At 45.3% G+C, this 25,823-nt stretch overlaps 1 protein-coding gene across 1 annotated transcript in view; it reads left to right on the top strand.

Moving 5' to 3' along the window:
• The window catches only part of ALMS1 (ALMS1 centrosome and basal body associated protein), a 958,782-nt gene that overhangs the window by 63,721 nt on the left and 869,238 nt on the right, over positions 1-25,823 (top strand). Inside the window, exon 3 of the mRNA XM_044063634.1 lies at positions 5,545-5,701. Coding sequence (XP_043919569.1) covers positions 5,545-5,701 — 157 coding nt within the window. The remainder of the gene's footprint in view (positions 1-5,544; positions 5,702-25,823) is intronic.

The raw sequence follows: 25,823 nt of genomic DNA, 5'->3' as shown, positions 1-25,823 counted from the left end.
ACCAAAAGGAAATGCTGGCAGTGAGGCATGCAATCGAGGCATTCAGACCCTTCCTCCAGCAAGGACATCTGTTAATAAGGACAGACAACACCACGGTCATGTGGTACATAAACAAACAGGGAGGCACACATTCCTACCCTCTATGCCGGATGGCTATGAATCTGTGGAACCTATGCCTGAATCTCAATTTCCAGCTGCAGGCCAAATTTGTACCAGGAAAAGAGAACACACTAGCAGACAGCTTAAGCAGAACTACCATGGATGCACACGAATGGATGCTGCATCCAGACATCTTCAAACTCATAACAAAGACATGGGGAATGCCAGAGATAGATCTGTTTGCCTCCCCACTCAACCACCAACTGAAGAAATTCTGCTCAAGGACATACCACCCACAAGCCTGGAGGGTGGACTCTCTCTCTTTCAGCTGGAATGCCCTAACAGTATATGCCTTTCCACCTCTCCCATTGATGTACAAGGTTCTACTGAAGATCAGGGAGGAACAGCCAAAAGTGATACTAATAGCTCCGGACTGACCAATACAACACTGGTACCCACTATTGAGAAGCATGTCTCAGGCAAATTCATGGCCTCTTCCCCTATGGCCTCTTCTTCTAACGCAGAACAATTTCAAGACCCTGCATCCCAACTTGAAAACATTGCAGCTAACTGCCTGGAAAATTCGTTAAAACCCAACCAAACTGTTTTATCTCAGAGGGTCAAGGACATTATCCTGGAGGCTCGCAGACCTTCCACAAGAAAGACATACTCAGCTAAATGGAAGAGATTTCTCATTTGGAGCACATCAGAGGGCACAGATGTCACAGTGGCAAACCTAGCACACATCCTAGAATACTTAGCAGAATTGTTCCACAATGGCCTGTCTTATTCTTCCATTAAGATTCATGCTTCAGCAATTTCAGCAGAATACAATATGGATCCACCTATCTTCTCACACCCTCTTCTCAGGCAATTTCTGAGAGGGATCAAAATGTTAAACCTCCAAGAAGACCCCCTCTACCTGCATGGGATCTCAATTTTGTGCTGGAAAAACTGACACTACCTCCTTTTGAACCAGCAGCATCAGCAGACCTACAGTTTTTATCTTGGAAAACTGCATTCCTTCTTGCAATCACTTCAGCAAGAAGAGTATCTGAGTTACAGGCATTAATGGCAGTGCAGCCTTTTCTTATTTTTCACCAGGATAGAGTGTCACTAAGAACCAATCCTACTTTCATACCAAAGGTGGTATCTAGGGTATCCTTGAACCAAGCTATTCACTTGCCTATGTTCTTCCCTAACCCACAGAACAAAGGGGAAAAACTCTTGCACACCTTGGATATACACTGACAACTACGCTACTATTTGGACAGAACTAAAACTAACAGAAAAACTGACCAACTTTTTGTAGCATATGCAACTGGGGTGCAAGGAAGAGCAATTTCCAAACAGACAATTTCAAAATGGATAGGAAATTGCATTCGCTTTTGCTACTCATTTCATGGAAAGACAGTTCCTGAAAATATCAGGCCTCACTCCACAAGGGCCACAGCCACCACTACAGCTTTCCTACGAGGGGTGGCTACCAAGGACATTTTAGTAGCTGCTACTTGGAGCTCCGTGCATACATTTGCCAAGCATTACAATCTACCTTTATACTCCAGATCCCGAGCAGGGTTTGCAACTGCAGTACTGCAGGGGATCTTAACTACACCATCCTTCTCTTAGTACCTCCTCCCCAGATTGGCTATGGTATTCTACCCATATGTTATGACTGCAGATGCATCCTTGAAGGACATAGTACAGTTTTGTACCTACCATAAATGTAGATGTCCGATAGGTATGCATCTGCAGTCAGGATTACCCACCCTCCTTCCCCTCTGTGGTATTCCTAGGGTGCTTACCCCTCTTTCAGCTAGCTGGGGGAATCTATTATGGTGTATTTGTTTGTTTATATATGTATATAATTTGCAAATGTTTGGAACTTTTCAGCATTTATCCAAATTTAGCCTTCCTAGAGGGCACCTGGCATCTGGGGCAAGAAAAACTGAGGAAAATTGCGTCGGCTGATGCTTTTATACCCCAGACGCTCTGATGTCGGGGAAAGTGCGACATCAGCCGAGGCCAGACCCAGACTTTGGAATCCGGCCGACCGAAGGGCTGCCTGAGGCAGAACAACCCATATGTTATGACTGCAGATGCATACCTATTGGACATCTACATTTATGGTAGGTACAAAACTGTACTTTCTTGGTACCCAGAAAGGACAAGGCCTGTCGGCCAATACTGGATTTATCAATTTTGAACACATACCTGGACATTCCAGAATTCAAAATGTTGACTTTACAGCAGCTTCTACCCATGCTGGGCAAGAATGTTTGGCTGCTGACATTAGACCTAAAAGAGGCATACCTGCATGTCCCAATAAGACAGTAGTGCAGAAGATACCTCAGATTCAAGCCTGGCTTAATGCGTTACCAATTCTCCGCACTGCCCTTTGGCTTATCTACTGCACCCAGGGTCTTCACAAAGTGCCTGGCACCAGTAATTGCATTTTACAGACAAAAAAGTATACAAATATACCCTTACTTGGACGACTGTCTCATTCAAGCAGAGAGCAAGGACATTCTTTTTCAACACCTGGTGTTTGTGAAAAGGCTTCTAACATGCCTAGGGTACACAATAAACGAAAAGAAATCACAGCTGGTACCCTCTCAAATGATAACTTTCCTGGGTGCAAGCTTGAATACAACTGCCCAGATGGCTTACCTCACGCCAGACAAGCAAAGGCAACTGACTACTTACTTCAAACTGATGGCGACAAAAACCCAGTTATTTGCAAGACAAATTCTGCAGGCTCTGGGCTTCATGGCATCCTGCATCCTACTGATTCCATATGCGAGACTGCATATGAGGAAACTTCAATGGTACCTAAACAGTTTACGGAGTCAACATTCTCAGAGTCTGGAAACAATGATTCCTCTCATACCCTGCCTACAACAGAAGTTTCTATGGTGGGCAAAGGCATGTCACCAAAACATGGGACGGGCCTTCACTCTACCCGCTGCCAGCCAAACCTTAACAACAGATGCATCAGATTATGCCTGGGGGGGCCCACATGGTAGGAAGATGCATTCAGGGCATATGGACCCCAAAACAAATGCATCTACATATCAACCAGAAAGAGATGCTAGCTGTTCAAAATGCCCTAACAGCCTTCAAGGACTTACTTCATCCAGGACAACTACTGATAAAGACGGACAACACCACGGTCATGTGGTATATAAACAAGCAAGGAGGCACACACTCATACCCCCTTTGCAGATTAGCCATGGCACTGTGGGACACAGCTTTGACCTACAAAATATATATCCTAGCTCAATTACTGCCAGGAAAGCAAAATACTCTGGCAGACGATTTAAGCAGAAACCTTATGGACCCTCACGAGTGGAAACTAAATCCACAAGTCTTCAGCATGATAACAGAGAAATTGGGGAGCCCAGACATAGATCTGTTTGCCTCTCCTCAAAATTATCAATTGAAAAGATTCTGCACAAGGACTTATCACAGACAAGCATGGAAAATGGACGCCCTATCCTTCAGTTGGAAAAACCTATCAGTTTACACCTTTCCTCCTCTGCCTCTTCTTTCCAAGGTCCTCCTAAAAGTCAGACAAGAGAAACCAAGGATGATACTAATTGCCCTGGACTGACCCCGCCAATACTGGTACCCAGTCCTAAGGAACTTGTCTCAGTACCCAGTTTGGACATTACCTCAAAGACCTCAACTACTGTCCCAGCAAAACAATCAGATCCTACACAATCAACTACAGACACTAAACCTGGCAGCATGGCTGATCATGTAGTTATACAAACAACTCCTCTCAGTAAAGCTGTGATGGATGTCATTTTGGAAGCCACAAGGTCTAGTACTAGAAAATCGTATGCTGATAAATGGAAGAGATTCTGTGCTTGGAATCAAGCACAAGGAACCGATACAGCAGAACCAAATATTCCTCAGATATTACAATACTTAACTGAGATGCTTGACAAAGGCCTATCTTTCTCTTCAATTAAAATCCATGCCGCTGCCATTTCGGCACATTACAATACAGAGCCACCAATCTTTTCTCATCCTTTACTAAAGCAGTATCTTAGGGGAGCCAAAAATTTAAGGCCTCCTAGAAGAGCACCATTACCTGCATGGGACCTCAATTATGTATTGGAAAAGCTCACCCTGCCTCCATTTGAACCAGCTGCCACCACTGATATAAAGTTCTTATCATGGAAAACAGCTCTGCTACTAGCAATTACTTCAGCAAGAAGAGTTTCAGAGCTACAGGCCCTCATGGCTGTAGAGCCTTTTATCATATTTTACCCATACAGGGTGTCTCTGAGGACAAATCCTACATTTATGCCTAAGGTGGTTTCCAGTGTGGCTCTTAACCAAACAATTCATCTGCCAACCTTTTATCCAAATCCGCAGAACAAGGGGGAGAGAATTCTGCATTCCTTGGACGTACACAGACAGCTTAGATTCTACTTGAGCAGGACTAAAGCTCTAAGAAAAACTGAGCAATTACTAGTGACATATGCTGCAGGTTCAGAAGGAAAGGCTATTTCAAAGCAGACAATTTCAAAGTGGATAAGCCACTGCATCCGTTTCTGCTACTTTTACACCATGGTAAACCTGTGCCCAAGGGCATTAGGTCTTATTCCCCCAGCTACATCAGCAGCCTTTCTCAGAGGAGTACCAACCAAAGACATTCTAGAGGCCACTACTTGGAGTTCTGTTCACACCTTTACAATGCATTATCATTTGCCTCTGTACTCTAAGTCCAGGGCAGGCTTTGCCACTGCAGTTCTGCAGGGCCTTATAGCCGCACCTAATGCTGTTTAGCTCCAGCCTCCCAACCATAGCTTTGGGATTCTACCCAAATGTAATGACTGCAACAGTGAAACATGAAGAACATAGTACAGTTGTGTACACTTTCCATAAATGTAGATGTTCGAGTGTATTCACTGTTGCAGTCCAGGTTACCGCCATCCCCCAGTCATTCTGGAGTTTATCTTTCCTTCTCTATCTTCTACAACCTATGTGGTGCATTTGCTTGTAGATGAAGGTAAAGTTTATATTGATGTATGTATATATATATGTATGTATATATATATATATATATATATATATATATATATATATATATTTAGCTACCTTGGCACCTGACATCTGGGGCAAGAAAAACTAAAAATGACGTTGGCTGCATGTTTTATACCCCTGACATCATGGAAGAGGAGGCAGCAACCAACGCATCACCCAAGACTTTGGAATTCAGGCCGACTGAGGGCAACCTGCCAGCAGATTACCCAAATGTAATGACTGCAACAGTGAATACACTCAAACATCTACATTTATGGTAAGTGTACACAGCTGTACTTTCCTATGATGTCTTACATAGTTTTGCTGCTATTTTGTATAAATGTTTGAATGAGAGTAATTCTCACACCTCCAGTCCTCTTGTTTATTATTGCTGTTTTGTTCATGCAGGTGTATCTCCGGAACCTAGGAATTGATCAGTCCCCTTCTACCATACTTCCACCATTTGTTCCAAGAGGACCTGTACGAGAGCGTGAGCTTTCTCCCTCAGAGTTGCTGACACTGAAGGGCTCCGTGGACACAGTAAAAAGTACTCTGCACTCTGAAGGTGTGTTTAGGTATACAAGGTGTTTAGAAAAACAAGGAAGTTCATTGTTATGAAGGGGGGTTGGCATAGACTGTAATGAGACGTTTCACAGGGTGTTTTGTGTATGCATGTGGTGTGTGTTTGCTTATGTGCAACTCATGATGGTCTGTGGCCTGAAACTGGTAATATAACAGGACACATTTTTTTCATAAATGCAGTCTTCTGTATTTCTGCATTAGTGTTGCTTTGGGCATCCATCATAAAGCTCTTTTCTGCAACATAAGCATCATAACTAAACCTAAAATTCTTCAAAATCAAAGCCATGCCTATTTATTCTCACAAACTGCCAAAATGGCGAATATAATTCAAAATATAGCTACCACCATTGACTAAGTCCTTGACATTCTAAAGGAATCCAGATACCCTGAGGTCTGGTTAAATCCCCAACTATGATTTGTAGCAGGGATCTGAAACTCAAATGATTCAAAGGCCTCATTGCACTCATTTGTGGGTCAATCACCAAAAACAAACCTCAGTCTTAAAATCCTTACAAAAAACATCAAGAATTCATTGTGTGAGCTGTTTTTGTAACTGTAATCTGGCTGAAGTTGCACTAAACAGATGGAAGTGTCACAGAAAACAAAATACAGACAATTTTGAAAACTGTCACAAACTTTCAAGGTAACAGACATAATAGTGGCATTCATGCTCCTGAGCTGTCACGTGTCTAGATACATAGAAGCTATTCATAACAGCAAAATAAGTACTCTGATGCAAGCAGTCCCAGATACATTACTTCTTACTTGTTAGTATCACAATGTGAAGCTTTTTTATTTATTGACATTTGTTAACCAGGTTGGTCCATCTGGACCAGGAGCCCATTTTCAGTGGAGACCCGAGGAGAAAAGCTCCAATTACATACAATAAAGTATCCATGATAGTTTAACAAGCTAAAAAGTACAATGACCAATTTCAAAAAGCAAAGTGATTCAGGTGAGAAAAAAAAAACATTATATGTTCTCATTAAAATTCAGGTATTTCAAGAGCAAAAATATAAATATATAAAACAAAAAACCAAGACGAACTGGAGCAGCGTGAAAAATAAAACCGTTTAATAGTGTTAGCGCTTTTGGAAATAGACTGTGCTTTTCCTTCTTCAGACAAACAAGAACCATTTCAAAATACTTTTAAACCTAATAGTCTATGTAACAATTAATTAATTAAGTAAAAAAGAACTCAAATTTAAAGTGAAAGAGTATGTCAGTTAAAACCTTCCAAGAAGTTAAAACCAAGTAGAGCTGAATAAAACCCGAATCAAACCTCATCAGGGCAACCCCTAGTTTAACAATGTTCATCACAAACTAAATAAATACATATAAAAGAAAAGTTATAGTAGCAATCTACTACATATTGTTAAGTTACCCAAAAGTAATAATAAGCAAATAAGCACCAAATAAATAATGTCAAAAAGATTAACACACAAATGAAGATGGAAAAAGTAACCCATACGTAAATTCATCTTTTTAAAGCCAAAAGCTTAAGAAAACATTTAATTGAAACTGTTTCGTTGAGACCTGGGGGCAGAGAAGCTGCAGTGTTAATTTGCCACCTCAATTCCTCAATTTCCAGTTTAATTTGCCAAGGGCCACCTCTCTCATCAATGCCTGTTTGCTTTAATACAGTAAACTTAAAGCTATGGTTTGGAAAATCCATAATGTGCCTAGCCAACACGTTGGTCTTGTCCTCCCTACTTATGGCATATTGGTGCTTGTATATGCATTGTTTAAGCTTCCTTTCGGTCTTCCCGATATAGAAAGCTTTGCAGACTTGGCAACAAGCACAGTAAACCACTCCTTTTGTGTCACATGAAAATTTACCTTGAACTTTATAAAGGGTATCCCTAATCTTAAATTGGTAAGCAAGATTTAAGTGCTTACATTGATGGCAAGCTCCACATTTAAACATACCCTTGTTCTTAACAACAAGTGGTTTAGTGGAGTATTCCAACAAAATTTTCAAATTGCAGCCTTGTCTAAAGGTAATTTTAGGTTTATTGCCTAATAACTTGTGCAAAGAGTTATCCTCAATAACGAGAGTCCAGTTCTTATAAAGGGTCTCCCTAATAAAAGAATGGTCTAAAGTGTAGGTACATAAAAAGCTGGTAGTGTAACAGTGGATTTTGTTGGCTATAGTATCTTGAACCTCGTCTGGCAGAGTTTTCTGTTCCACCAAAATCACAGTAGATAATAGGGGCTTAAAGTATCCAGACTGTCTTTTAATAATTACTTCAGTGGAAATACCGGAGACTAAACTCAGTGGATAGCCTCTGCTGAGGAACATTTTCTCAAGCAAACTGCATTCATCCATGAAATCAGAATAATGTTGGGAGGGTGTGAGGAGGTTTTGTTGGAGGAGATAGTGAAGGAGTTGATAGTGTATACATTTTTCCATAAGTTTGGAGAGAGGAGAAAGGATGGCAATTGGGCGATAGTTTGAAGGTTCTGTAGAGTTTCCCCCTTTATGCAGTGGGGTGGTGAAGAAGGATTTCCAAATATCTGGCACCATGGATTCTTGGACAGATCTATTTATCAAGATAGATACTGGATAAGCAGTGGATTCAGCAGCTAGTTTGAGGAAAGTGGGTGGAAGGTTGTCAGAGGAGGGAGAGCAGGGTTTTAGTTTTAGAAGGAGTGACTTTATATATGAGGTTGGGACTGGTTTTAAGGAGAAGAGATTACTGTTTAGAGGCTTGGGAGGGACATAGGTGGTGTTTGTGTAGTGGTTTGTGGGAGTAAGTTTCTGGACAGTTTCGATGAAGTGTCTATTGAGAAGGGTAGCAGTTTTTAGTAGGCTATTGTTTGGGTAAGGAGAGGGGTTTGAAGAGCAACCTGGATTGAGGATTGTCTTTAAGGTGGACCAGAATTTCTGTTTTTGTGTTTTACAGTTATTCTGTGGAGAGTTATAATAAGACTTTTTGTGTTTACAGACATGTCTTTTGACAAGATTTCAAAGTAGTTTGTATTTAAGAAGGGAGGCTTGTTTAGTCTTTGTCCAGGTTTTCCAGGTTTTGTCACAGTTTTGCATGAGTGATTTAGTTTCCTTAGAGTGCCAGGGGGCAAAATTAGCCTTGATTCTAATGCATCTTATAGGGGCTAGGGAATTGAGAATATCTAGGAATGTGCTATTAAATTTGTGAACAGCATCATTCAGAGGCAGGTGTTTAAGGATGGACCAGTTGATATTAGAGAGGATAGAGTTGAATTCAGATGGTTTAAAGTTATGTAGGCTACGACAGTCTCTATAGGAGTGGGGTTTGTTTGCTTGTGGAGAGTGGCGAAGTATGCTAGTAGGAAGGTGGTCACTCAGAGTCTGATAAGGTAGTTGGGTTGTAGTAAAGGTTGGGAGAGTTAGTGAGTATCCAGTCAATGGTGGAAAAGGAAGAGGTGTTGTGTAGGTAAGTAGGGGATGATATCAGTTGGTGGAATCCATAGAGGTTGATGAAGGTCAGTGGGGAGTTAGTGGAAAGTTTGGACCAGTCTATGTTAACGTCACCTAAAATGATAGTTTCACAGGGTAAGTTGAGAGAGAACCAAGAGAGGATGGATTCTAGGATGGGAATGTTATTTCCAGGGAGAATATAAGTGGAGGCAATGACAAATGTCTTATGGGGGTTTAGATGGCAGTTAAGGTAATGAGTTTGGCTGAGTGGAAATCCGGCGTAGGTGTGCTGATGGTTGAGAGGTTTAGGCTGTTTGAGTGGAGAATGGCAACACCACCGCCCTTTTTGTTGAGTCTATCAGAGCATGTTGTAACAAGGTGGCAATATTTCTTTGTTAGTTATGTGTGGTTTTAGCCAGGTTTCTGATAGGGCAAGGATATGTGGGATGTTTTGAGCTATACAAGCATGTAGTTCAGTGATTTTGTTTGTGAGGCTTCGTATTTTCAGTGCATAGATAGAAAGGTGTTTGTTCTGTGAGGTTTGATTTAAGGGAGGTTGTGCAGGGAGTGGGTAGTGGGATGATGTAGTATAGGAGGGGCTGTTTTTGGCTGTAGGGTTTAGGGTGTGGCAGGGTGGGCCAGGATTAGGATGACTGTCACCAGCAAGAAGTAAGTTACTGGGGACTGTGTTAGAGTGTGTTACTGAGAAAAACTGGTGGTGGAGTTTTGACTTGGGTATATAGGAGGGGGGTAGATGTTAAGTATAATTAGTTTGTGATAGCAGTCAAAGGTGATGTTGAAGAGAGATGGGGAGATTAAGATGGGGTCAGAGGGAGAGAAAGATTTGATGCTAGATGTGGTGGGAGAGATTAGGTGGGAAAGGTGTACATGACAGCAGGTAAGGTTTGTGAGTAGTGTTAGGATTGGTAAAGAGAGGAATAGAAGGAGCATGGTAAAATTAGGTTATGAGTAAAAGAGTGAATTATAATTTACAAATAGGTTTGGGTGTAGAGGAAGTAGAATAAGTAGTGATACTGTAAGAGCTGAGAAGTTTGAGTAGGAAGGAGAGGTGTTAGTGGTTAGTTAATGTCAGAAGGGGAGGGAGTAGAGGCAGACAGGAAGTGGAGTGTGGATGGATGTTGAGGACAGGAAGGGGAGGGACAGGTAACTATAAATGTAATTGTAGTGGGGTAGGTGGGAATGGGGGTAGGGTAAGGGAGCAGAGTGAGCGGAGCCCACCTGCAAAATGTAGTGCATGGCAGGCTAAGGAGATGGGCAGGTAGAGATAAGGAGCATAGAGAAATAGGGTCTCTAAGAGCAAGAAATGTCTGGTTAAGGGAAGGGGGAAGAACAGCAGAGCAGGTAGAAGATGGAGATACCAGGGAGCGGCCCGATGATACGCAGGAGGCAGTTAGCAGGGCAATAAAAACAAAGAATGCAAAAAAGTGTTTGTAAGGTACAGAAGGTGAAGCATTCATAGGACATACTCTAGAGTATTAAATCCAGGATGAATAGAGGGAGGCAGTCATCAATATTAGGTCCAGGGTACTGTTAGTTTCCAGTGGGGTAAGCCAGTGAACTTGTGAATGGAAATGAGTCCTAACCTATAAAAAATGAAGAGAGAGAGATTGAGGCACTAGTAAAACATTGAGAGTGAAGGCTTGTCAATAATGTGTATGAGTTAGAAGGGGGGGTGTTTTGAGTATGGGAGTGTGTAGGATGTGTAGGTTGGGCTGTGGGACTGTTTCAGGTGTGTGTGTAGCATGCACGTGAGGCCTAGGGAAAGAACTGATTAGCAGGGGAAAAATATATAGGGAGATGTTTGTGCAACAGTACCATAAAGGGCCTTTAAATGCAGTACAATGCAGTACAAAAAGCAATGGAAATCAATGAGCCTTTTCACAAGAACACACTTTTTGGAGCAATAACAAAAAAGAAAAAAATGCCTATAAACAAGACACATTACAATGGGCAGGAGATGAAAAATGACAGACAGCACTATTCAGTAACATATCAAGAGAATATATAGGTGAACAAAATAAACAGCAGTTTCAGCATGGGAAGCTATGCATGTAGACAGACATTCAAGCAGCAATTTGTTATAAAAATGGCAGCTAAGAACAGAGAAAATAGGGACATATTTAACACATTTGTAGTCATGCTTTGGCCAATAAATGATAAAAATAAAGCTAAAAATTAAGTACAACTAATGGCACTTGCTATCCCCATACACAAGTGAAATGTTGAGTAAATATAAACAAGAACAGAGCCACCACAGGGTAGTGTAATAACCTTTTACTGAAATACAGGTTAAACTAGCTTAAAATGGCAATGCATTTCAGACTTGTGCTGTCGTTAGGTTGCTACACGGAAGAGAAATGCAGATAGGCAGGTTTGCATTGTAAACCCAATCACAAGGCAGAGAAGAAAGGTGATAGCAGCAGTAAAAAGGATGCCATGTTAGCATGTAAACCCAGTCTGTAGCACCCGGTCACAAGGCAGAGAAAAAAAAGGCTGATAGCAGCAGTAGAAAAAGGATGCCATTCAGACACACGGGGGCTGAGTTGAGAGTGATACAGTTTACACCTGTACAGAAATCATTAAAAAAAGCCATTACTGACTGGCAACAAGACAGCGGAAGTGAAAAGCATATAGAATAAGGACACCAATCTGGCCACGTGGCACCAGATAATGGAATATTACAACTACACCCCTTCCCAAACTTAAAACATGGATGGTTGGCAGTAAAAGAGATTAGGTGAATGCGGTAAGCATTTAAAGCCAAGAGGGCAATCAAGGTTTCAAATGGATTATTGTAACCGCCAAATAATGCGAATGCTGTAGTTTAAAAGTGATCGCTAAGGTATTGAGACCGCTATAGTCAGATACAGAACCCAGTTACATGCACAAATCTAGGATGAGGCATTTACCAAGCCTTTAAGTAGATATTAGCAGTTAGACAACTAGGAAAGCCTGTATGTATCACCAGTTTACTTTAGCGCTATGATTAACCAGCTCTAATATAATACACCTACTATAGCCTGTAATAAAGTACACAGTTCACTTGTGAGTGGTTTAAGCTAAAATCTAAAGTATCCAAGTAATATCCAGATAGATACCATGGAACAACAAGTACAACCCTAAGGATTCAAATAATTCAACAGCTCTGCCTTAAATGTAATACTTTCACAGTCAAGAACTAAGGTCAGCACTCAAACAGAAATTGTAATGTAGGTAACGCTTACCGGATGACGGCCAGCTGCACACCAGGGGCACTTTTCCAGGGCAGGAGAGAGTGAACAAACAAAGATGGTGGGAAAAAGAGTGCACGTAGGGCTTTAAAGGCCGCAGTGCATTATGGGAAGATGCATAGTAAGACATCAGTAGGGGGAGGGAGGGGGACAGGAGCAGGAATTAGGAAACCAATAAGGGATATACAACACTATACAGGATGAACGGAGTGAGGAGATGAGGAATAGGAGATCAGACAAGGGAAAGGGAGTAGGGGGGGTATTAGAGATCAGGGCAAAGGGAAGAGAGAGTGCCACAGTCCAAAGACACAAGTAGGAATAAAATGCAAAGATAGATTAAAATGAGAGGGTGCAAAAAGAGCACCCCAAGGGGGGAAGAAAAAGTAGAGCACAGGATAGTGAATGGAATGCATTAACCAGATAAAAATAGCAGGCTGGGTAAAGGGGGGGGGGTCAGCAGGAGGAAGTAAAAGCAGCACAGGAAACAGGCAATCACGACAATATATGGGTAGAGATATGGTACGAGTCCCACCAGCAGGAGCTGCAGAACCCACAAAAAACTATCAGGATAGCTTACAGGTGAAATGTAAGAGGAGCCAGGGGTATCTGGAAGAGGAGAAATAGAGAGAAGACACAGGGGAGAGAAACTGGAACAGGATTGATTGCAGGGAGAATGAGAACTAGCTACAGGAATAAAGACCAAACAGCAGAGGTTAGCAAGAAAAAGTAGTGCAGAAATGGCAGGTAGAGATAAGGAGCATAGAGAAATAGGGTCTCAAAGAGCAAGAAATGTCTGGTTAAGGGAAGGGGGAGAACAGCAGAGCAGGTAGAAGATGGAGATACTGGGGAGTGGCCCGATGATGTTCAGGAGGCAGTTAGCAGGGCAATAAAAACAAGGAATACAAAAAAAGTGTTTGTAAGGTACAGAAGGTGAAGCATTCATAGGACATACTCTAGAGTATTAAATCCAGGATGAATAGAGGGAGGCAGTCATCAGTATTAGGTCCAGGGTACTGTTAGTTTCCAGCGGGGTAAGCCAGTGAACTTGTGAATGGAAATCAGTCCTAACCGGATGCTGGCCAGCTGCACACCAGGGGCACTTTTCCAGGGCAGGAGAGAGTGAACAAACAAGTTGCATAATGAATGTAAGACAGCTGAATCAGTTTTAAAGGATATATCCTGACTTGTTCTGACAAGTACCCCCAGTGCAGTGAGACACAAAACATGCATAGTTACATAAAGTTTCCAATAACAGCATTTAAAAAAGTATGCAAGACTTTTATAGTGCGAGTGACATGAATCTTTCTTACTAGGAAACTATACAACTGTTCTCCTCGCAACCAAACTACACTGTGAGGTGAGCCATTGTACCTGATACAAAATACATTCCATTTTGGCTTTCAGTTTCACAGTGAATGTAGGACAGCAAAATCATTTTTAAAGTATGTCACAAGCTGATTGTTGTGACAGGTACCTTAATGCATTGAGATAGAAATAGGCATATGTACACAAACCTTTCAGAAAACAAAAAAAACAGCAATTTTAGATCTGAAGTAGGATATTCATTTGTCTGCAACCTGTGGGTTATGGATCCGATATCGGATCCGAACCGGCATAGTTTTCCAGCTATGGATCCAAGCTCTCAGCTCCTCCCCTCACCCATAATGCCCTGCTCTACCCTCATGACCCCAGATCTTGTTTGCCGCGCTGGTAACTAGATGTGGATTTCATAGCTCTCAGCTAAGTGGATTTTTCTTGTTAAAAAATAGAGAATTTTTTCCTTCTTTAACAATTTTTGTGTGAAAGTTGTAGGTTTCCTATTATTATTGACTGTTTTAGTTTAATTTAATTTTCAGTAGTAATTTTATTCCCTCCCTCGCTGGCGTAGAGTGTGTGTGAGGCCTGTGTGCTTCTTTATTGTTTAAGTTACTTTCTGTAACTTTAGGTTAAATTTAGTGACTATGGCTGAACAGCCTAAGTCCATATTTTCTAAATGCTCAGAGTGTGGCCATAAGCTCTCACCGGCTGGTGGCCACACTCGGTGTGTTAGTGTCTTGGGGTTGAACACCTCACATCTGGTTGTTCCATTTGTGCAGGGTTCAACCCCAGGGCACTGAGGGAGCGGAGGTCCAAGCTGGTCTTGGCGGGTCTTTTACCGCCGGACTCGGCTCCGACCTCCGCTCCTTCGGGACTCCTGCGGCTGCAGTTGTTCCCCCTGTGGCACCCCCTCCTGCTCCTGGGACTCAAACTCCCGCTTCAGGACAGGAGAGGGATGCATCTAAAAAGGACCGGAGGGAGAAGCACCACAAGCGGCGGGCCGAGACCTCTGTTTCGCCCCGCCAGCCAAGCGGCTTCTCCCGGCTCCTTGTTGCGGTCTCCTCCTTCTCGGCTCCGGTCACCTGTGTGCTTCTCACAGGGTCCTGAGGGGGAGGAGACCCCATCTCCCCCGAGGGTATCGAGGAGGCATTCCAGGCCTACCTCGGTAGCCTCGCCGAGATCTACCCATAGCCTTCGATGCTGATCTGGACCGGATGATGAGAAGGTTCATCCAGGCCCAGATGCAGATGGGAGTGTCTTGCCTCCCCCGGGGAGCTCAACACCCTTTTAAGCCTATTGCTCCTTCTCCGACCCGCTTCCGGGTTCGGAGCAACTGGAGCCGAGCAGCTCGAGCCGGGGAGGTCGGAGCCGATAGTACTTGGTACCGGATCCGACCATGCCCTCGAGTGCGTCGGATCCGATCTCGGAGCCTAGATCCGAGCCGGATCCGGGGATCAGTGCTCCTTCGGCACCGTCTGTGTCGGAGCGCACTGTCCCTTCGGATCCGAAAGTGCCGCGCCGGCTCGATCCACTCTTCGATCCGAGGGGAGCCGATTGTCGGATCCTTTGGTCGAGGTCGGCTCCTTCGGCTTTTGATGTAGTGGAGAGGGCTCTGTTGAGGGTCTCCGGACCCCGGCACTTGCTTCGCTCCGTCCCGCTCCCTCTGCACTGGGCCAGGCTTCCACCATCCGGCCCCTGGGACAGCCCGCTTGTGCCCCAAGTTGCTCCCATGGAGCAAATTGCTGCTGAGGACTCCTCTGACAGCCCCCAGAGGAGGCTCCTCGCAAGCATACGTGCAAAAGGAGGCACATTGACTCCTGAGTCTCTCACTGAAGACACGGACTTGGAGGAAGGGGAAGGCTCCCCACGGTCACCCCGAGGATGTCTCCTTCGAGACATCATGGAAATGCTCCGTATTAGGGGGTGGTCTGCCCCAAGTCTTCCTCGGACGAGTCCGTGTTCTTGGAGGCATTGAAGCGGGCCCGTCTACCTCTTGGGTGTCCCCTGCCGACCCCTGGTGGACCTTATTACCACCAGGGCGTGGAAGGAACCGGACACCGTGGAGCCAATTCCCAAAAGACCTGATAGAATCCTTAGCCCGCCTTCTGACAGGACCCATTGGAGTAAGGGGCCTCCTGTAGATGCCATGTTGATGGCGGCGGCCACAAAGAGGGAACTGGCTCAGGAGAGTCCTCAGTCCACCCACCGAGCAAGGAGTCTCGATGATGGACCGCTTGGGGAAGCGGATGTTCAGTTCGGCGACCTTCTCGGTAAGGGCGCTGAACTATTTGGCACATGTTATTCGGATGCAGCGAGACCTTATTAAGAGTACGCTGCATCCCCTGAGTACATTTCGGAGGAGGACAGAGCTCTGCACTCCACCAAAATGGCCACTCTTAGGTCAGTCACAAATACTTCTATGCGGCTACTCTCCCATGCTACGGAGGGCGCCGCTAGAGCTGCGGGACAGGACTGGTCACTAGACGCCAGGCCTGGCTCCGCCACTGATTTTTCTGAGCCCTTCAAGGCGTCTGCGACGCCTTTGATGGTTCTGCTCTGTTTGGCAAGACCGTTCGAGACGTTGACCCAGAGCGAAAAGGACGAGAAGACGCTGTCTGCCGTCGGAATCCGCTTCTCTGCACCCCAGAGGCCCTATTCTAGGAACCAAAAGGGTGAGAAGAAGATGTGGTTCCCGAAGTCGCAGCAGTCCCAGCCTGCTCCGGACAACCAGTCCTTCCGTGGCAGAGGAGGACAGGGAGGACGCCGCCCTAGAGGCAGAGGGGCTCCCAGAAACTTCGGGTCCAGGGAACCTTTCTCTGAACGGCCCGCGCAGCAACCCTGAGGGGTTGCCCGACTGCTCTACTCTGGAGGCAGCCGGGGGACGTTTTTCGGGGCACCTAGCGGCATGGGAGTCCATAACATCGGACGGCTGGGTTCTCCAAATCATATCCAGGGATATCGCATTCCTTTCCTTCACCTTCCAAAGTTGAAGTCCCTCCCAGACGTACCACCCGGTCAAAGGGAGGCCGCTTTGGCAGAAATTGGCCATCTGCTAGAGAAAAGAGCCATCCAGCCCGTTCCCCAGACCAGATCGGATCAGGGTTCTACTCCAGGTTCTTTTTAGTGCCAAAAAAGACGGGGGAACTAAGACCAATCCTAGACCTCTCTCTTGAACCTGGCAGTCCCCAAAGAAAAATTCCGAATGGTCACTCTACAATCTATTCTCCCCCTTCTGGGAGAAGGCCACTGGATGTGCTCGATAGATCTCAAGGACGCGTACTACCACATCCTAATGGACAGACGCCCAGGAGGTTTCTCCGCTTCGGCTGGGAGCCAGTCACTACCAGTTCGGGTCCTTCCCTTTGGTCTCACCACAGCCCCAGGGTGTTTACCAAAGTACTAGCAGTGGTAGCGGCCCACCTGAGGCTTCAGGGGTGCAGGTCTTTCCCTACCTGGACGACTGGCTCCTTACCGCCCAACAAGGCATCTACTTCTCTCGGCGAGACTCCTTTCTCCATCTTGCTCCATTTCTGGGCATCACAATAAATACAAACAAGTCCAACCTGGCACCCACTCAGCTCTTAGATTTCATAGGGGCCAGACTAGACACAAGGAGTTTACGAGCCTTCCTCACTGCGGACAGAGTTCTAAATCTGCAGCTCCAGGTGCGGGCCATTCTCCATTCATGTTCTGTTCCAGCGGAGTTGGTCCTGAGGGCTCTAGGGTCCATGGCTTCGTCGATAGCACTTCTTCCTCTTGCCAGGCTCAATATGCGCATTCTACAGTGGACGCTCTTAGTACAGTGGTCATACCTTGCTCTCCCCATGCATCATCCCATAGCGATCAGCAAGGCTTGCAAGCGGTCCCTCTTGTGGTGGCTCCACTCCCGGATCTCCACGAGGTCGCCCATTTTGTGCTTCTCCCCTCTCGCCACGGTGACCACGGACGCCTCCGCCTCGGGTGGGGGGGGCACTTTGTGGGCCGGACAGTCCAAGGCACGTGGAACGATTCAGAGACCTTACTGCATATCAATGTTCTAGAGATGAGAGCAGTGCTCTTAGCGTTGCTAGCACTTCAGGACTTTCTTCCCTTGGGAACAATTGCGATTCAATCGGACAATATGTCTGTTGTCTGGTACATCAACAAGCAAGGGGAACAAGGTCTTACCCTCTTTGTCGAGAGGCCATGAGAGTTTGGGAATGGGCAACCTCCACCAATCGCTTTCTCATAACGCACATTCCGGTCGGTCCAACATCCTAGCGGACAAGCTCAGTCGCACCATTCTGACCCCTTACGAGTGGTCTCTCAATTGTCAAGTAGCGGAACGCATATTCGCACGGTGGGGAACCCTTCATGCGATCTTTTGCTTCTCCCTCAAACACCAAGTGCGACAGTTTTTTCGCTCTAATACCTCCTCCGGAGGTACCCCAAGAGACGCTCTGGTGCATGCTTGGCCACCCGGTCTTCTGTATGCCTATCCACCCTTGCCTCTGATGCTGCAAGTTCTTCAGAAAGCCTCTCGGGTGGGTTGCAGAATGATTCTCATTGCTCCATTCTGGCCTCGACAGATCTGGTTCCCCTTCCTAAGGTCTCACTCGGTGAATCCTCCTTGGATTCTAGATCCCATTCCGAATCTGATATCCCATCCTTCCTGCATTCCTCCTCCGTACCTGGACAACCTGAAGCTGGCCGCTTGGCTGCTCCATGTTCACTCTTGATAAGGACTCGGTATTTCTTCTCCGGTAAAGGCTATTTTAGTGGCGGCTCATAAACCATCCACTAGAAAGGTTTACCAAGCAAATGGAAACGTTTCTCTGTGTGGGCGGAACGGCAAGGCCTAGATCCCTTCACGGTTCCTCTCCCTGTAGTGCTTGATTTTCTAACCTCTCTCTTTAATGATGGTGCCAGCAGTTCCACAGTCAAAGTTCAACTGGCGGCTATTTCTCACTATCACATTGGTCAAGAGTCTAATCCTCTTATGTCAGCCAAATTGTGCAAAACTTTTCTTAAGGGTACTTTCCTTCTCAGGCCCCTATAAAGCAAGCAGTTCCTCCTTGGGACCTTTCTTTGGTCCTACAGGCCTTGACCGCTCCCCTTCGAGCCCGCGGCTACAGTGGATCTCAAATTCTTGTCTTACAAGACAGCCTTTTGGTAGCCATTACATCAGCCAAGAGAGTTTCTGAACTTCAAGCTTTATCAGCTAAACCTCCTTACTTGGTTTTTATCCGGACCGTGTCTCCCTCAGGACCAACCCGTCCTTCCTTCCTAAAATCGCTTCTGAAGCAAACATCAATCAATCCATTAACCTCCCTGTTTTCTTCCCTAAGTATGAAAACAAAGGTGAATATAGGCTACACTCACTAGATGTTCACAGGCAACTAAGATTTTATCTCAACAGGACAGCTGGTCATAGGCAATCCGACCAGCTGTTTATTTCCTTTGCAAAATTCAATTTGGGCAAGCCAATTTCTAAAGTTTCTCTGTCCCGCTGGATTTCACAGTGCATTTTATTGGCTTATCAAGCGTCAGGAAGGCCCGCACCGTGGGTGTTCATGCCCATTCAACCCGGTCAGTATCTACCTCGGCAGCCTTCAAGGCTAGGATTCCTCTAGATGATATTTGTGCAGCAGCCACGTGGGCTTCATCTCATACATTTATTTCTCACTATAAGTTGGATCTTGCATCTAGGGTTAGAGCATCCTTTGGCTCCGCGGTGCTCCGGAATATCCTTCCATGATGGCCGCCCAAGATTCAGGTAGCTGGGGACTCTGTCCCACAGGTTGCAGACAAATGAATATCCTACTTCAGATTTAGAAGTTATGTACTCACCATAACGTTCCATCTGAGTAGGTGTATTCATTTGTCTGCAACCATCCCGCCCTCCTATCCCCCTGGCCTTTCAGTTTCCTGCATATTACTTGTTACCCTTTTGAGGGTATTGTTGCTTTGGCAAACTCGATCTGAGGTCATGAGGGTAGAGCAGGGCATTATGGGTGAGGGGAGGAGCTGAGAGCTTGGATCCATAGCTGGAAAACTATGCCGGTTCGGATCCGATATCGGATCCATAACCCACAGGTTGCAGACAAATGAATACACCTACTCAGATGGAACGTTATGGTGAGTACATAACTTCTAATTATTGTAAACCCTTCCGGCATCTCTAACCAGATGGAATAACTGCAGAACATGATTCTCCTTCTGTAATTTTGAGATTCTTTACTGCAGTTCCCCAAACTAAGGAAAATAAATGGCGAAGCTAAAGGAGAACTGACAATGTCTAGACTCACTGTTCACCTTTTAAATTACTTTTTTCTCCAGGGTTTGCCAGTTTATGACTTAGTACATATGAAGACATTTTTCTTTCATGTTGTCTTACTTTTCTAGGACACACAGTTATGGAGCTCAGAATCTGAAATGGTTATCGCAGAGCATACTAATGTATTTTCAAGCTAACGTTAGATGTGATGTTGTCCTACCTCACCTACATTCTTAGCAGGTTGGGTTCTGACTCTGCCTTATACAAAGTTTGAGGTCTTTCACTAGCTCGTGGCTGAAACTCGATCCCATGATGCACTACGAAAGCTCCCCAGATCTTGTTTGCCACTAAACAAGATCAGGTGCTCTTCCTTTTGGCTCTGGTTAAGTAGTTTTTTCTGCTTTATATTCTAAAAAATTGTTGGACTTTTTTTAGTCTATTTTATTACAGCTAATTGTCACTAAGTGAATTGTCTGTGTTCCGCTTTTTCTGATGTTGTTTTTGCTGCTGGTCGTCAGTTTTTTGGTTTGGCATTTTTACTCCTATCCCACCCTTAAACTTAATTCTAGAAAGCCCATTTTAGTTAGTCATTTTTTCTCCCCTTTTTTGTCTGTATTCCTCCCTTAAGTATAGGCTAGATCGTTGAAGTTAGAGGGCTTTTCCCTTTGTTTTCCTCTTTAAATTTCTTAAGGCTAGCTCTTTAAGTTAGAGAGCTGCCCTTGTCCGTTTTAGTTCGTAGGTGTGTACTAGGCTAATGGCCCTGGAGCCTTTACAAGCCTAGCCCATAGAAGTGCCCCGGCATTGTACCGCCCGACATTAGTTCCCAGTGCCTCTATCAAGTAGAGCTACTGGAGTGATTCCGGGGTGAACTTTCAATTACCCATCCAGTCATCAAGATTTCTGTTAAAGAGGGACAGTAAGGTGCTCTGCTTGACATGTATGGGAAGTCTATTCCAGAGCTTGGGCAGTCCCTGGGTGAGGAACCAGTCCCTCCAGCATGTTCTTTTGATTGTGGTAATGAGGTTGAGGTCTTTGGAGCGTTTGGTGTGGAGGGATTGGGATTTCCTTAGATGTAGTATTTCTAACAGAGCTGGGTCAGACATGGCTTTGTAAGTCAAGTAGAGATCGCCTCTAAGTAGGTGATATGAGACAGAGAATCGCTGGAGTCTTTTGAGTCTCTCCATGTAGGACATGTGTTTAATGCCCAAGATCCTCTTCATGAGGTATTTCTGTGAACTCTCCAGCGGTTGCAGGTGTCTAGTGAGGTACATGTCAAATTGGGCATTATCTCAATGATTGGTCTAATGAGGGAAGAGTAGAGAGAGACGAGACGATGACCTCTTTCTTCCTGGATGCAAAACCCTTGGTAATGAGATGTGGCACATCGAAGGACTTTCTGACCACAGTGGCAATGTGGTGGTCGAAGGAGAGGTTGCTGTCAACCTGCATCCCCAGATCTCTTATAATGCTTTCAGTGTTCAGTGGGCTCCCATCAATGTGGTAATTAGTGGGAACTGAGTTTTTACTAAAGAGCATGATGATGCATTTTTTTGGCGTTAAACTTAAGGCCATTGCTTTGACACCAGTCATTGGTCTCAGTGAGGCCTTTCTGTAGGATGTCTGCATCACTTGGGGAGTTAATAATGGCTTCCAGCTTGCAGTTGTATGTGAATTTGGTCAGCCAGAGTCCCTTTGTGTTGGCCTGGACTTCTGAGAAGTAGATGCCGAACAGGAGAGGACCCAGGACCAAACCTTGTGGGACTCCACTCGTGACTAGTCGGCAGTCTGACTTGAGTCCTCTACTTTCACACTGTGTATTCTATCTATGAGCCAATTTGCAACCCAGCTAGTGATATAGGGGTTGATGCCTAGTTTGGTGAGTTTATCAATAATTCCCAAGTGAGGAATGGGTATCAAAGGCCTTGACAAGTTCGAGGTAGGCTGTATGCACTCCCTTACCTTCATCCGCAGCCCTGGTAACTCAAAGAAGTCAACCAGGTTGAGCAGGCATGATCTCCCTTTCTCAAAGCCAAATTGCGTTTGGTCTAGAGTTTGGAGATTTCCTATATCTTTGTTAATCAGGTCCATGATGATCCACTCCATAGCTTTACATATCAGACTTGTCAGGGTAATGGAGCAATAATTCCCAGTGTCTGTAGTCCCTCCCCCTTTATGGAGAGGGATGACTGTAGCAGTGCTCCATTCGATAGGGATAAAGCCTGAGGTGAGGCTGTGACCGAACAAGGCACATAGATGTGGTGCCAGTTCACTTTCTAGTTCATGTAGAACACAGCCAGGGATATTATTGGGCCCCATGGAAGCAGTATTCTTGACCTTGGACAGTGCAGTTTTAACCTGTGCTGCAGTAATGCTGGGTGCCTGGCATTCTTCCGGTATTGTGATTGGTTCTTTGGGGGGGAGTGGTAAAAGTTGGCACTGAATCTGTCTGCCAGTATGTTGGCAATATCTGTTGGCTCAGTATAGGAGGTACCATTGTGCAGTGACTCAGAGCAAATCTGGGTATTGCCATGGAGGTTCTTGATATAACTATAGAAGGCTTTGTAATTGTTTTTAGTGTCTGCCATAATTCTGCCTTCATAGCTGGCTTTGGAGGATTTGATGATGGATCTCAATTTTTTTGTTGGGGCTAAAAAGGGAGATGCTCTGTAGTCCTATCTTGCCTTCATTCTTACATATGGGATCGAAGCCAATCCTCTGCTCTGACTCGGCCTTTTTACAAGCTGGAAGTCTTCTAGTTGGCCCGTGGCTAGGTAGGTATCTCATGGTGCACCAGTACAATCCTCAGATCTCGTTTGCCACGTCGACGAGTTTGGTTGTGCTTCTCTTTGGCTCTGGCTAAGTTTTTCAGTTTATACAAATTTTTTTTATTTTTGTACTTAAAACTGTTATTAAATCTTTGTTTAGTCATAATTAGTGTAGGCCCGTTTAGGTTAGAGGACCTAGTTCTCATGGTATCTTTCTCTTTCCTGTAGAGCTATGCTCATTTAAGTTAGAGGACATAGTCCTCTCCTTTTTCTTTATGTGTGCGTGTGAGTCATCTTCTGTGAGAATGTCTAAAGAAAGCAAGGACCATAAGCCATCTGGCTTTAAAAAATGCATAAAATGCTCACAGAAGATGTCCTTAATGGATGGCCACAGTAACTGCGTTTACTGTTTGGAGGCCATCCACTTACAGGAAACTTGCTTATATTGCCACTCTTTCAGGACTAGGGTGTTGCAAGAAAGAAAAAAAATAAGCTTATCCTAAAAGGTCTTCTAAAGCCTTCCTTTGAGGAAGATCTGGCTAGCTCTTACTCCTCTTCTAGATCTCAGGGATCTAAAAAAGAAAAGTCTAAGTCTTCTAAGAGGCCCTCCCTGGCACCGTCTGGTGTCTCAAAGCCACCTCTTAAAATTACTAAATCTGAGAAATCCACTGTCTCATCGGCTCCAGAGAGTTCGGTGCTGATTGAGAGTAGTACTGTGATGGCAGGGTCGGCCCCGACTAGCTAGGAGCCGACCTCTGAGAGTATTTTACGGAGCCAGTCTATGGATCCTCTACTGGTCTCCCCTACATTGAAGTCACCGATACTGCAGAGATCCCGTTCTCCTACTCTGTCCTCCAGGTCTTCCAGGAGTTTATTGGAAGAAGATGTGGTGAGGGTAGTGCTGAGACTTTTGAAGTCATCTGCCTTACCGAAATTGTTGTTGGCTCTGACCCAGCCAGTTCCGGAGCCACTTGAGTCCCTTTCGGTCATTCTTCCTCCGAGCCATGCTTTCCTTTCAGAGCCGGAGTGTTTGGTAACACTGGTGGAATCCTGGGCTCCAGCTTCCCCTGTGGCTGTTTCAGAGCTGAGTTCCGCTCTGCCACTCTCGGTGCCGTCTGTGGTGTCTAGGAGTTGAAGCTCCCCGGTTGGCCCCGACAGAGATGCCTGGAACTGAACCTCTTCAGTTCTGAGTCTTCCTCTCGGTGCGTCGGTGAGGGTGAATTCAGATCCTATGTTTGACTCTGAGCCGATGGCATCCTTGGTCTCCTCGGAGTCGGGGAGGTCTTTGGAGCCAGAGAGGTCGGCATTCGAGATGATGAAGAGTGTGCTGTCCCAATCTTCAGCTCCTACCAGGGGTACCGACACTGTCTCCCCTAAGTCACCTACTTCTGTCTTAGCTCCTACTCTCACCATGGACAGCAGAGATCCTCAGCCTCAGGAGCCACCGGCTGGTGGTCCCACTCTTCCGAGACCTCCCCGGAATATCCTTCCGAGGAGCCCCCACGGAAGAGAACATGTAAGAGGAAGCTTGTAGACTCCCAGGATGAGTCTCTGACCTCTGACACTGACCTCAAGGAGTCAGAAGGGTCCCCCAAGTCATCCTTTGATGATGTCTCCTTCATAGACATTCTAGAAATCCTTAAACAGAGGTGCAGCTGGCCCACTGTCACCCCTTCTGAGGAGTCAGTGTACCTGAAGGCTTTCAGGTCTCAACCTTCAGCCTCTTGGGTGTCTCCACCCTTCGACAAACTGATGGAGCTAGTTAGTCAAAAGGTGTAGGATACTCCTGATGCCGTGGAGCCAGTCCCCAGGAAACCGAATAAGTTTCTTAATGCACCCCAGAGATGGAATTTTTGTCTAAACGTGTTCCCGTAGATGCAATGGTGGTGGTGGCCACTAAAAAGGAGCTAGCAGAGACTTCTTCTTCTGTTCATCCGCCAAATAAGGAGTCTCGAACAATGGACAGATATGGGAAGCGTATCTTCTCTTCAGTGGCATTTACCCTTAAATTGCTGAACTACCTTACACACTTCATGAGGCTTCAGTGAGATCTTCTTAAGGAGTTAGGAGATTCTCTACAAGGTACATGTACTGAGGGAGTCCCTGACAAGGTGTCTGCCCAGTTGTCCACCTTGAACTCTGTCGTCAACTCATTCATGCGGTTTATTTCGTATGCAGCCGATGGAGCGAGTAGAGCAGTGGGTTCAGGAATTTCCCTAAGGCGCCATTCCTGGATGTTTGTGTAACTTTGCGGAACTGTTCAAGTCTACCTTTACCAATGTCCCCTTCGACGGTTCCTCATTGTTTGGATCCAAGGTAAAGGACACTCTCACCCGGTGCGAGCAAGAAGGAAAAACACACTCTGCCATTGAAGTACATTTTACTGTTCCCTCTAGACCATACCCTAAGGGTCAGAGGGGCGGTAAAATGTGGTTAAGAAGTCCCAGAGGTTTGGGGCAGTAAAATGTGGTTAAGAAGTCCCAGAGGTTTTTCCAGGATGTACAGGGTGACTCTTCCTTCAAAGGCAGAGGAGCAGGAGGAAATGGTAGAAGTCGCCCTAGAGGCAGGGGCGGTCTGCAAAATCAGGGAGGTCGCAATTCCTTTCGGGGCCGGCTTTACCAGTGCTCCTAATGTGGGCCCCGACTGTGCTTCTTTGGGGCAGGTCGGGGGTCGCATTTCTTTGTATCCAGAAGCCTGGCTGGGTATCACTCAAGACAAATGGGTACAAAGAATTATTACCAGAGGTTATGTCATACCCTTTTCTCTTCCACCTTTTGTTCCCAAGTGGATCCCAGATATATTCCATCCAATCACAGGGATCAGGCAACTTGTGGAGGTCAACAAGTTGCTGTCAGAAAGAGTCATCCAAACCGTCCCAGCAGACCAAATAGGATCTGAAACTTACTCCAGATTCTTTTTAGTGCCAAAACATACAGGGGACTGGAGGCCCATCTTGGACCTCAACAGATGGAACGAATCAGTCAAGAAGGACAAGTTCCAGATGGTGACAATGCAGTCTATACTCCAGTTATTAGGGAAAGACAATTGGATGTGCTCAATAGATCTCCAAGATGCTTACTACCACATAAAAATGAACAGGGCGTCGAGGAGTCATC

This window comes from Protopterus annectens, chromosome 2.part1 (genome assembly GCF_019279795.1).
Source record: "Protopterus annectens isolate FY-2018-M chromosome 2.part1, PAN1.0, whole genome shotgun sequence".
Lineage (NCBI taxonomy): Eukaryota > Metazoa > Chordata > Ceratodontiformes > Protopteridae > Protopterus > Protopterus annectens.
Note: the sequence above shows the minus strand (reverse complement) of the source record. Positions and strands in the feature narration are given on the sequence as shown.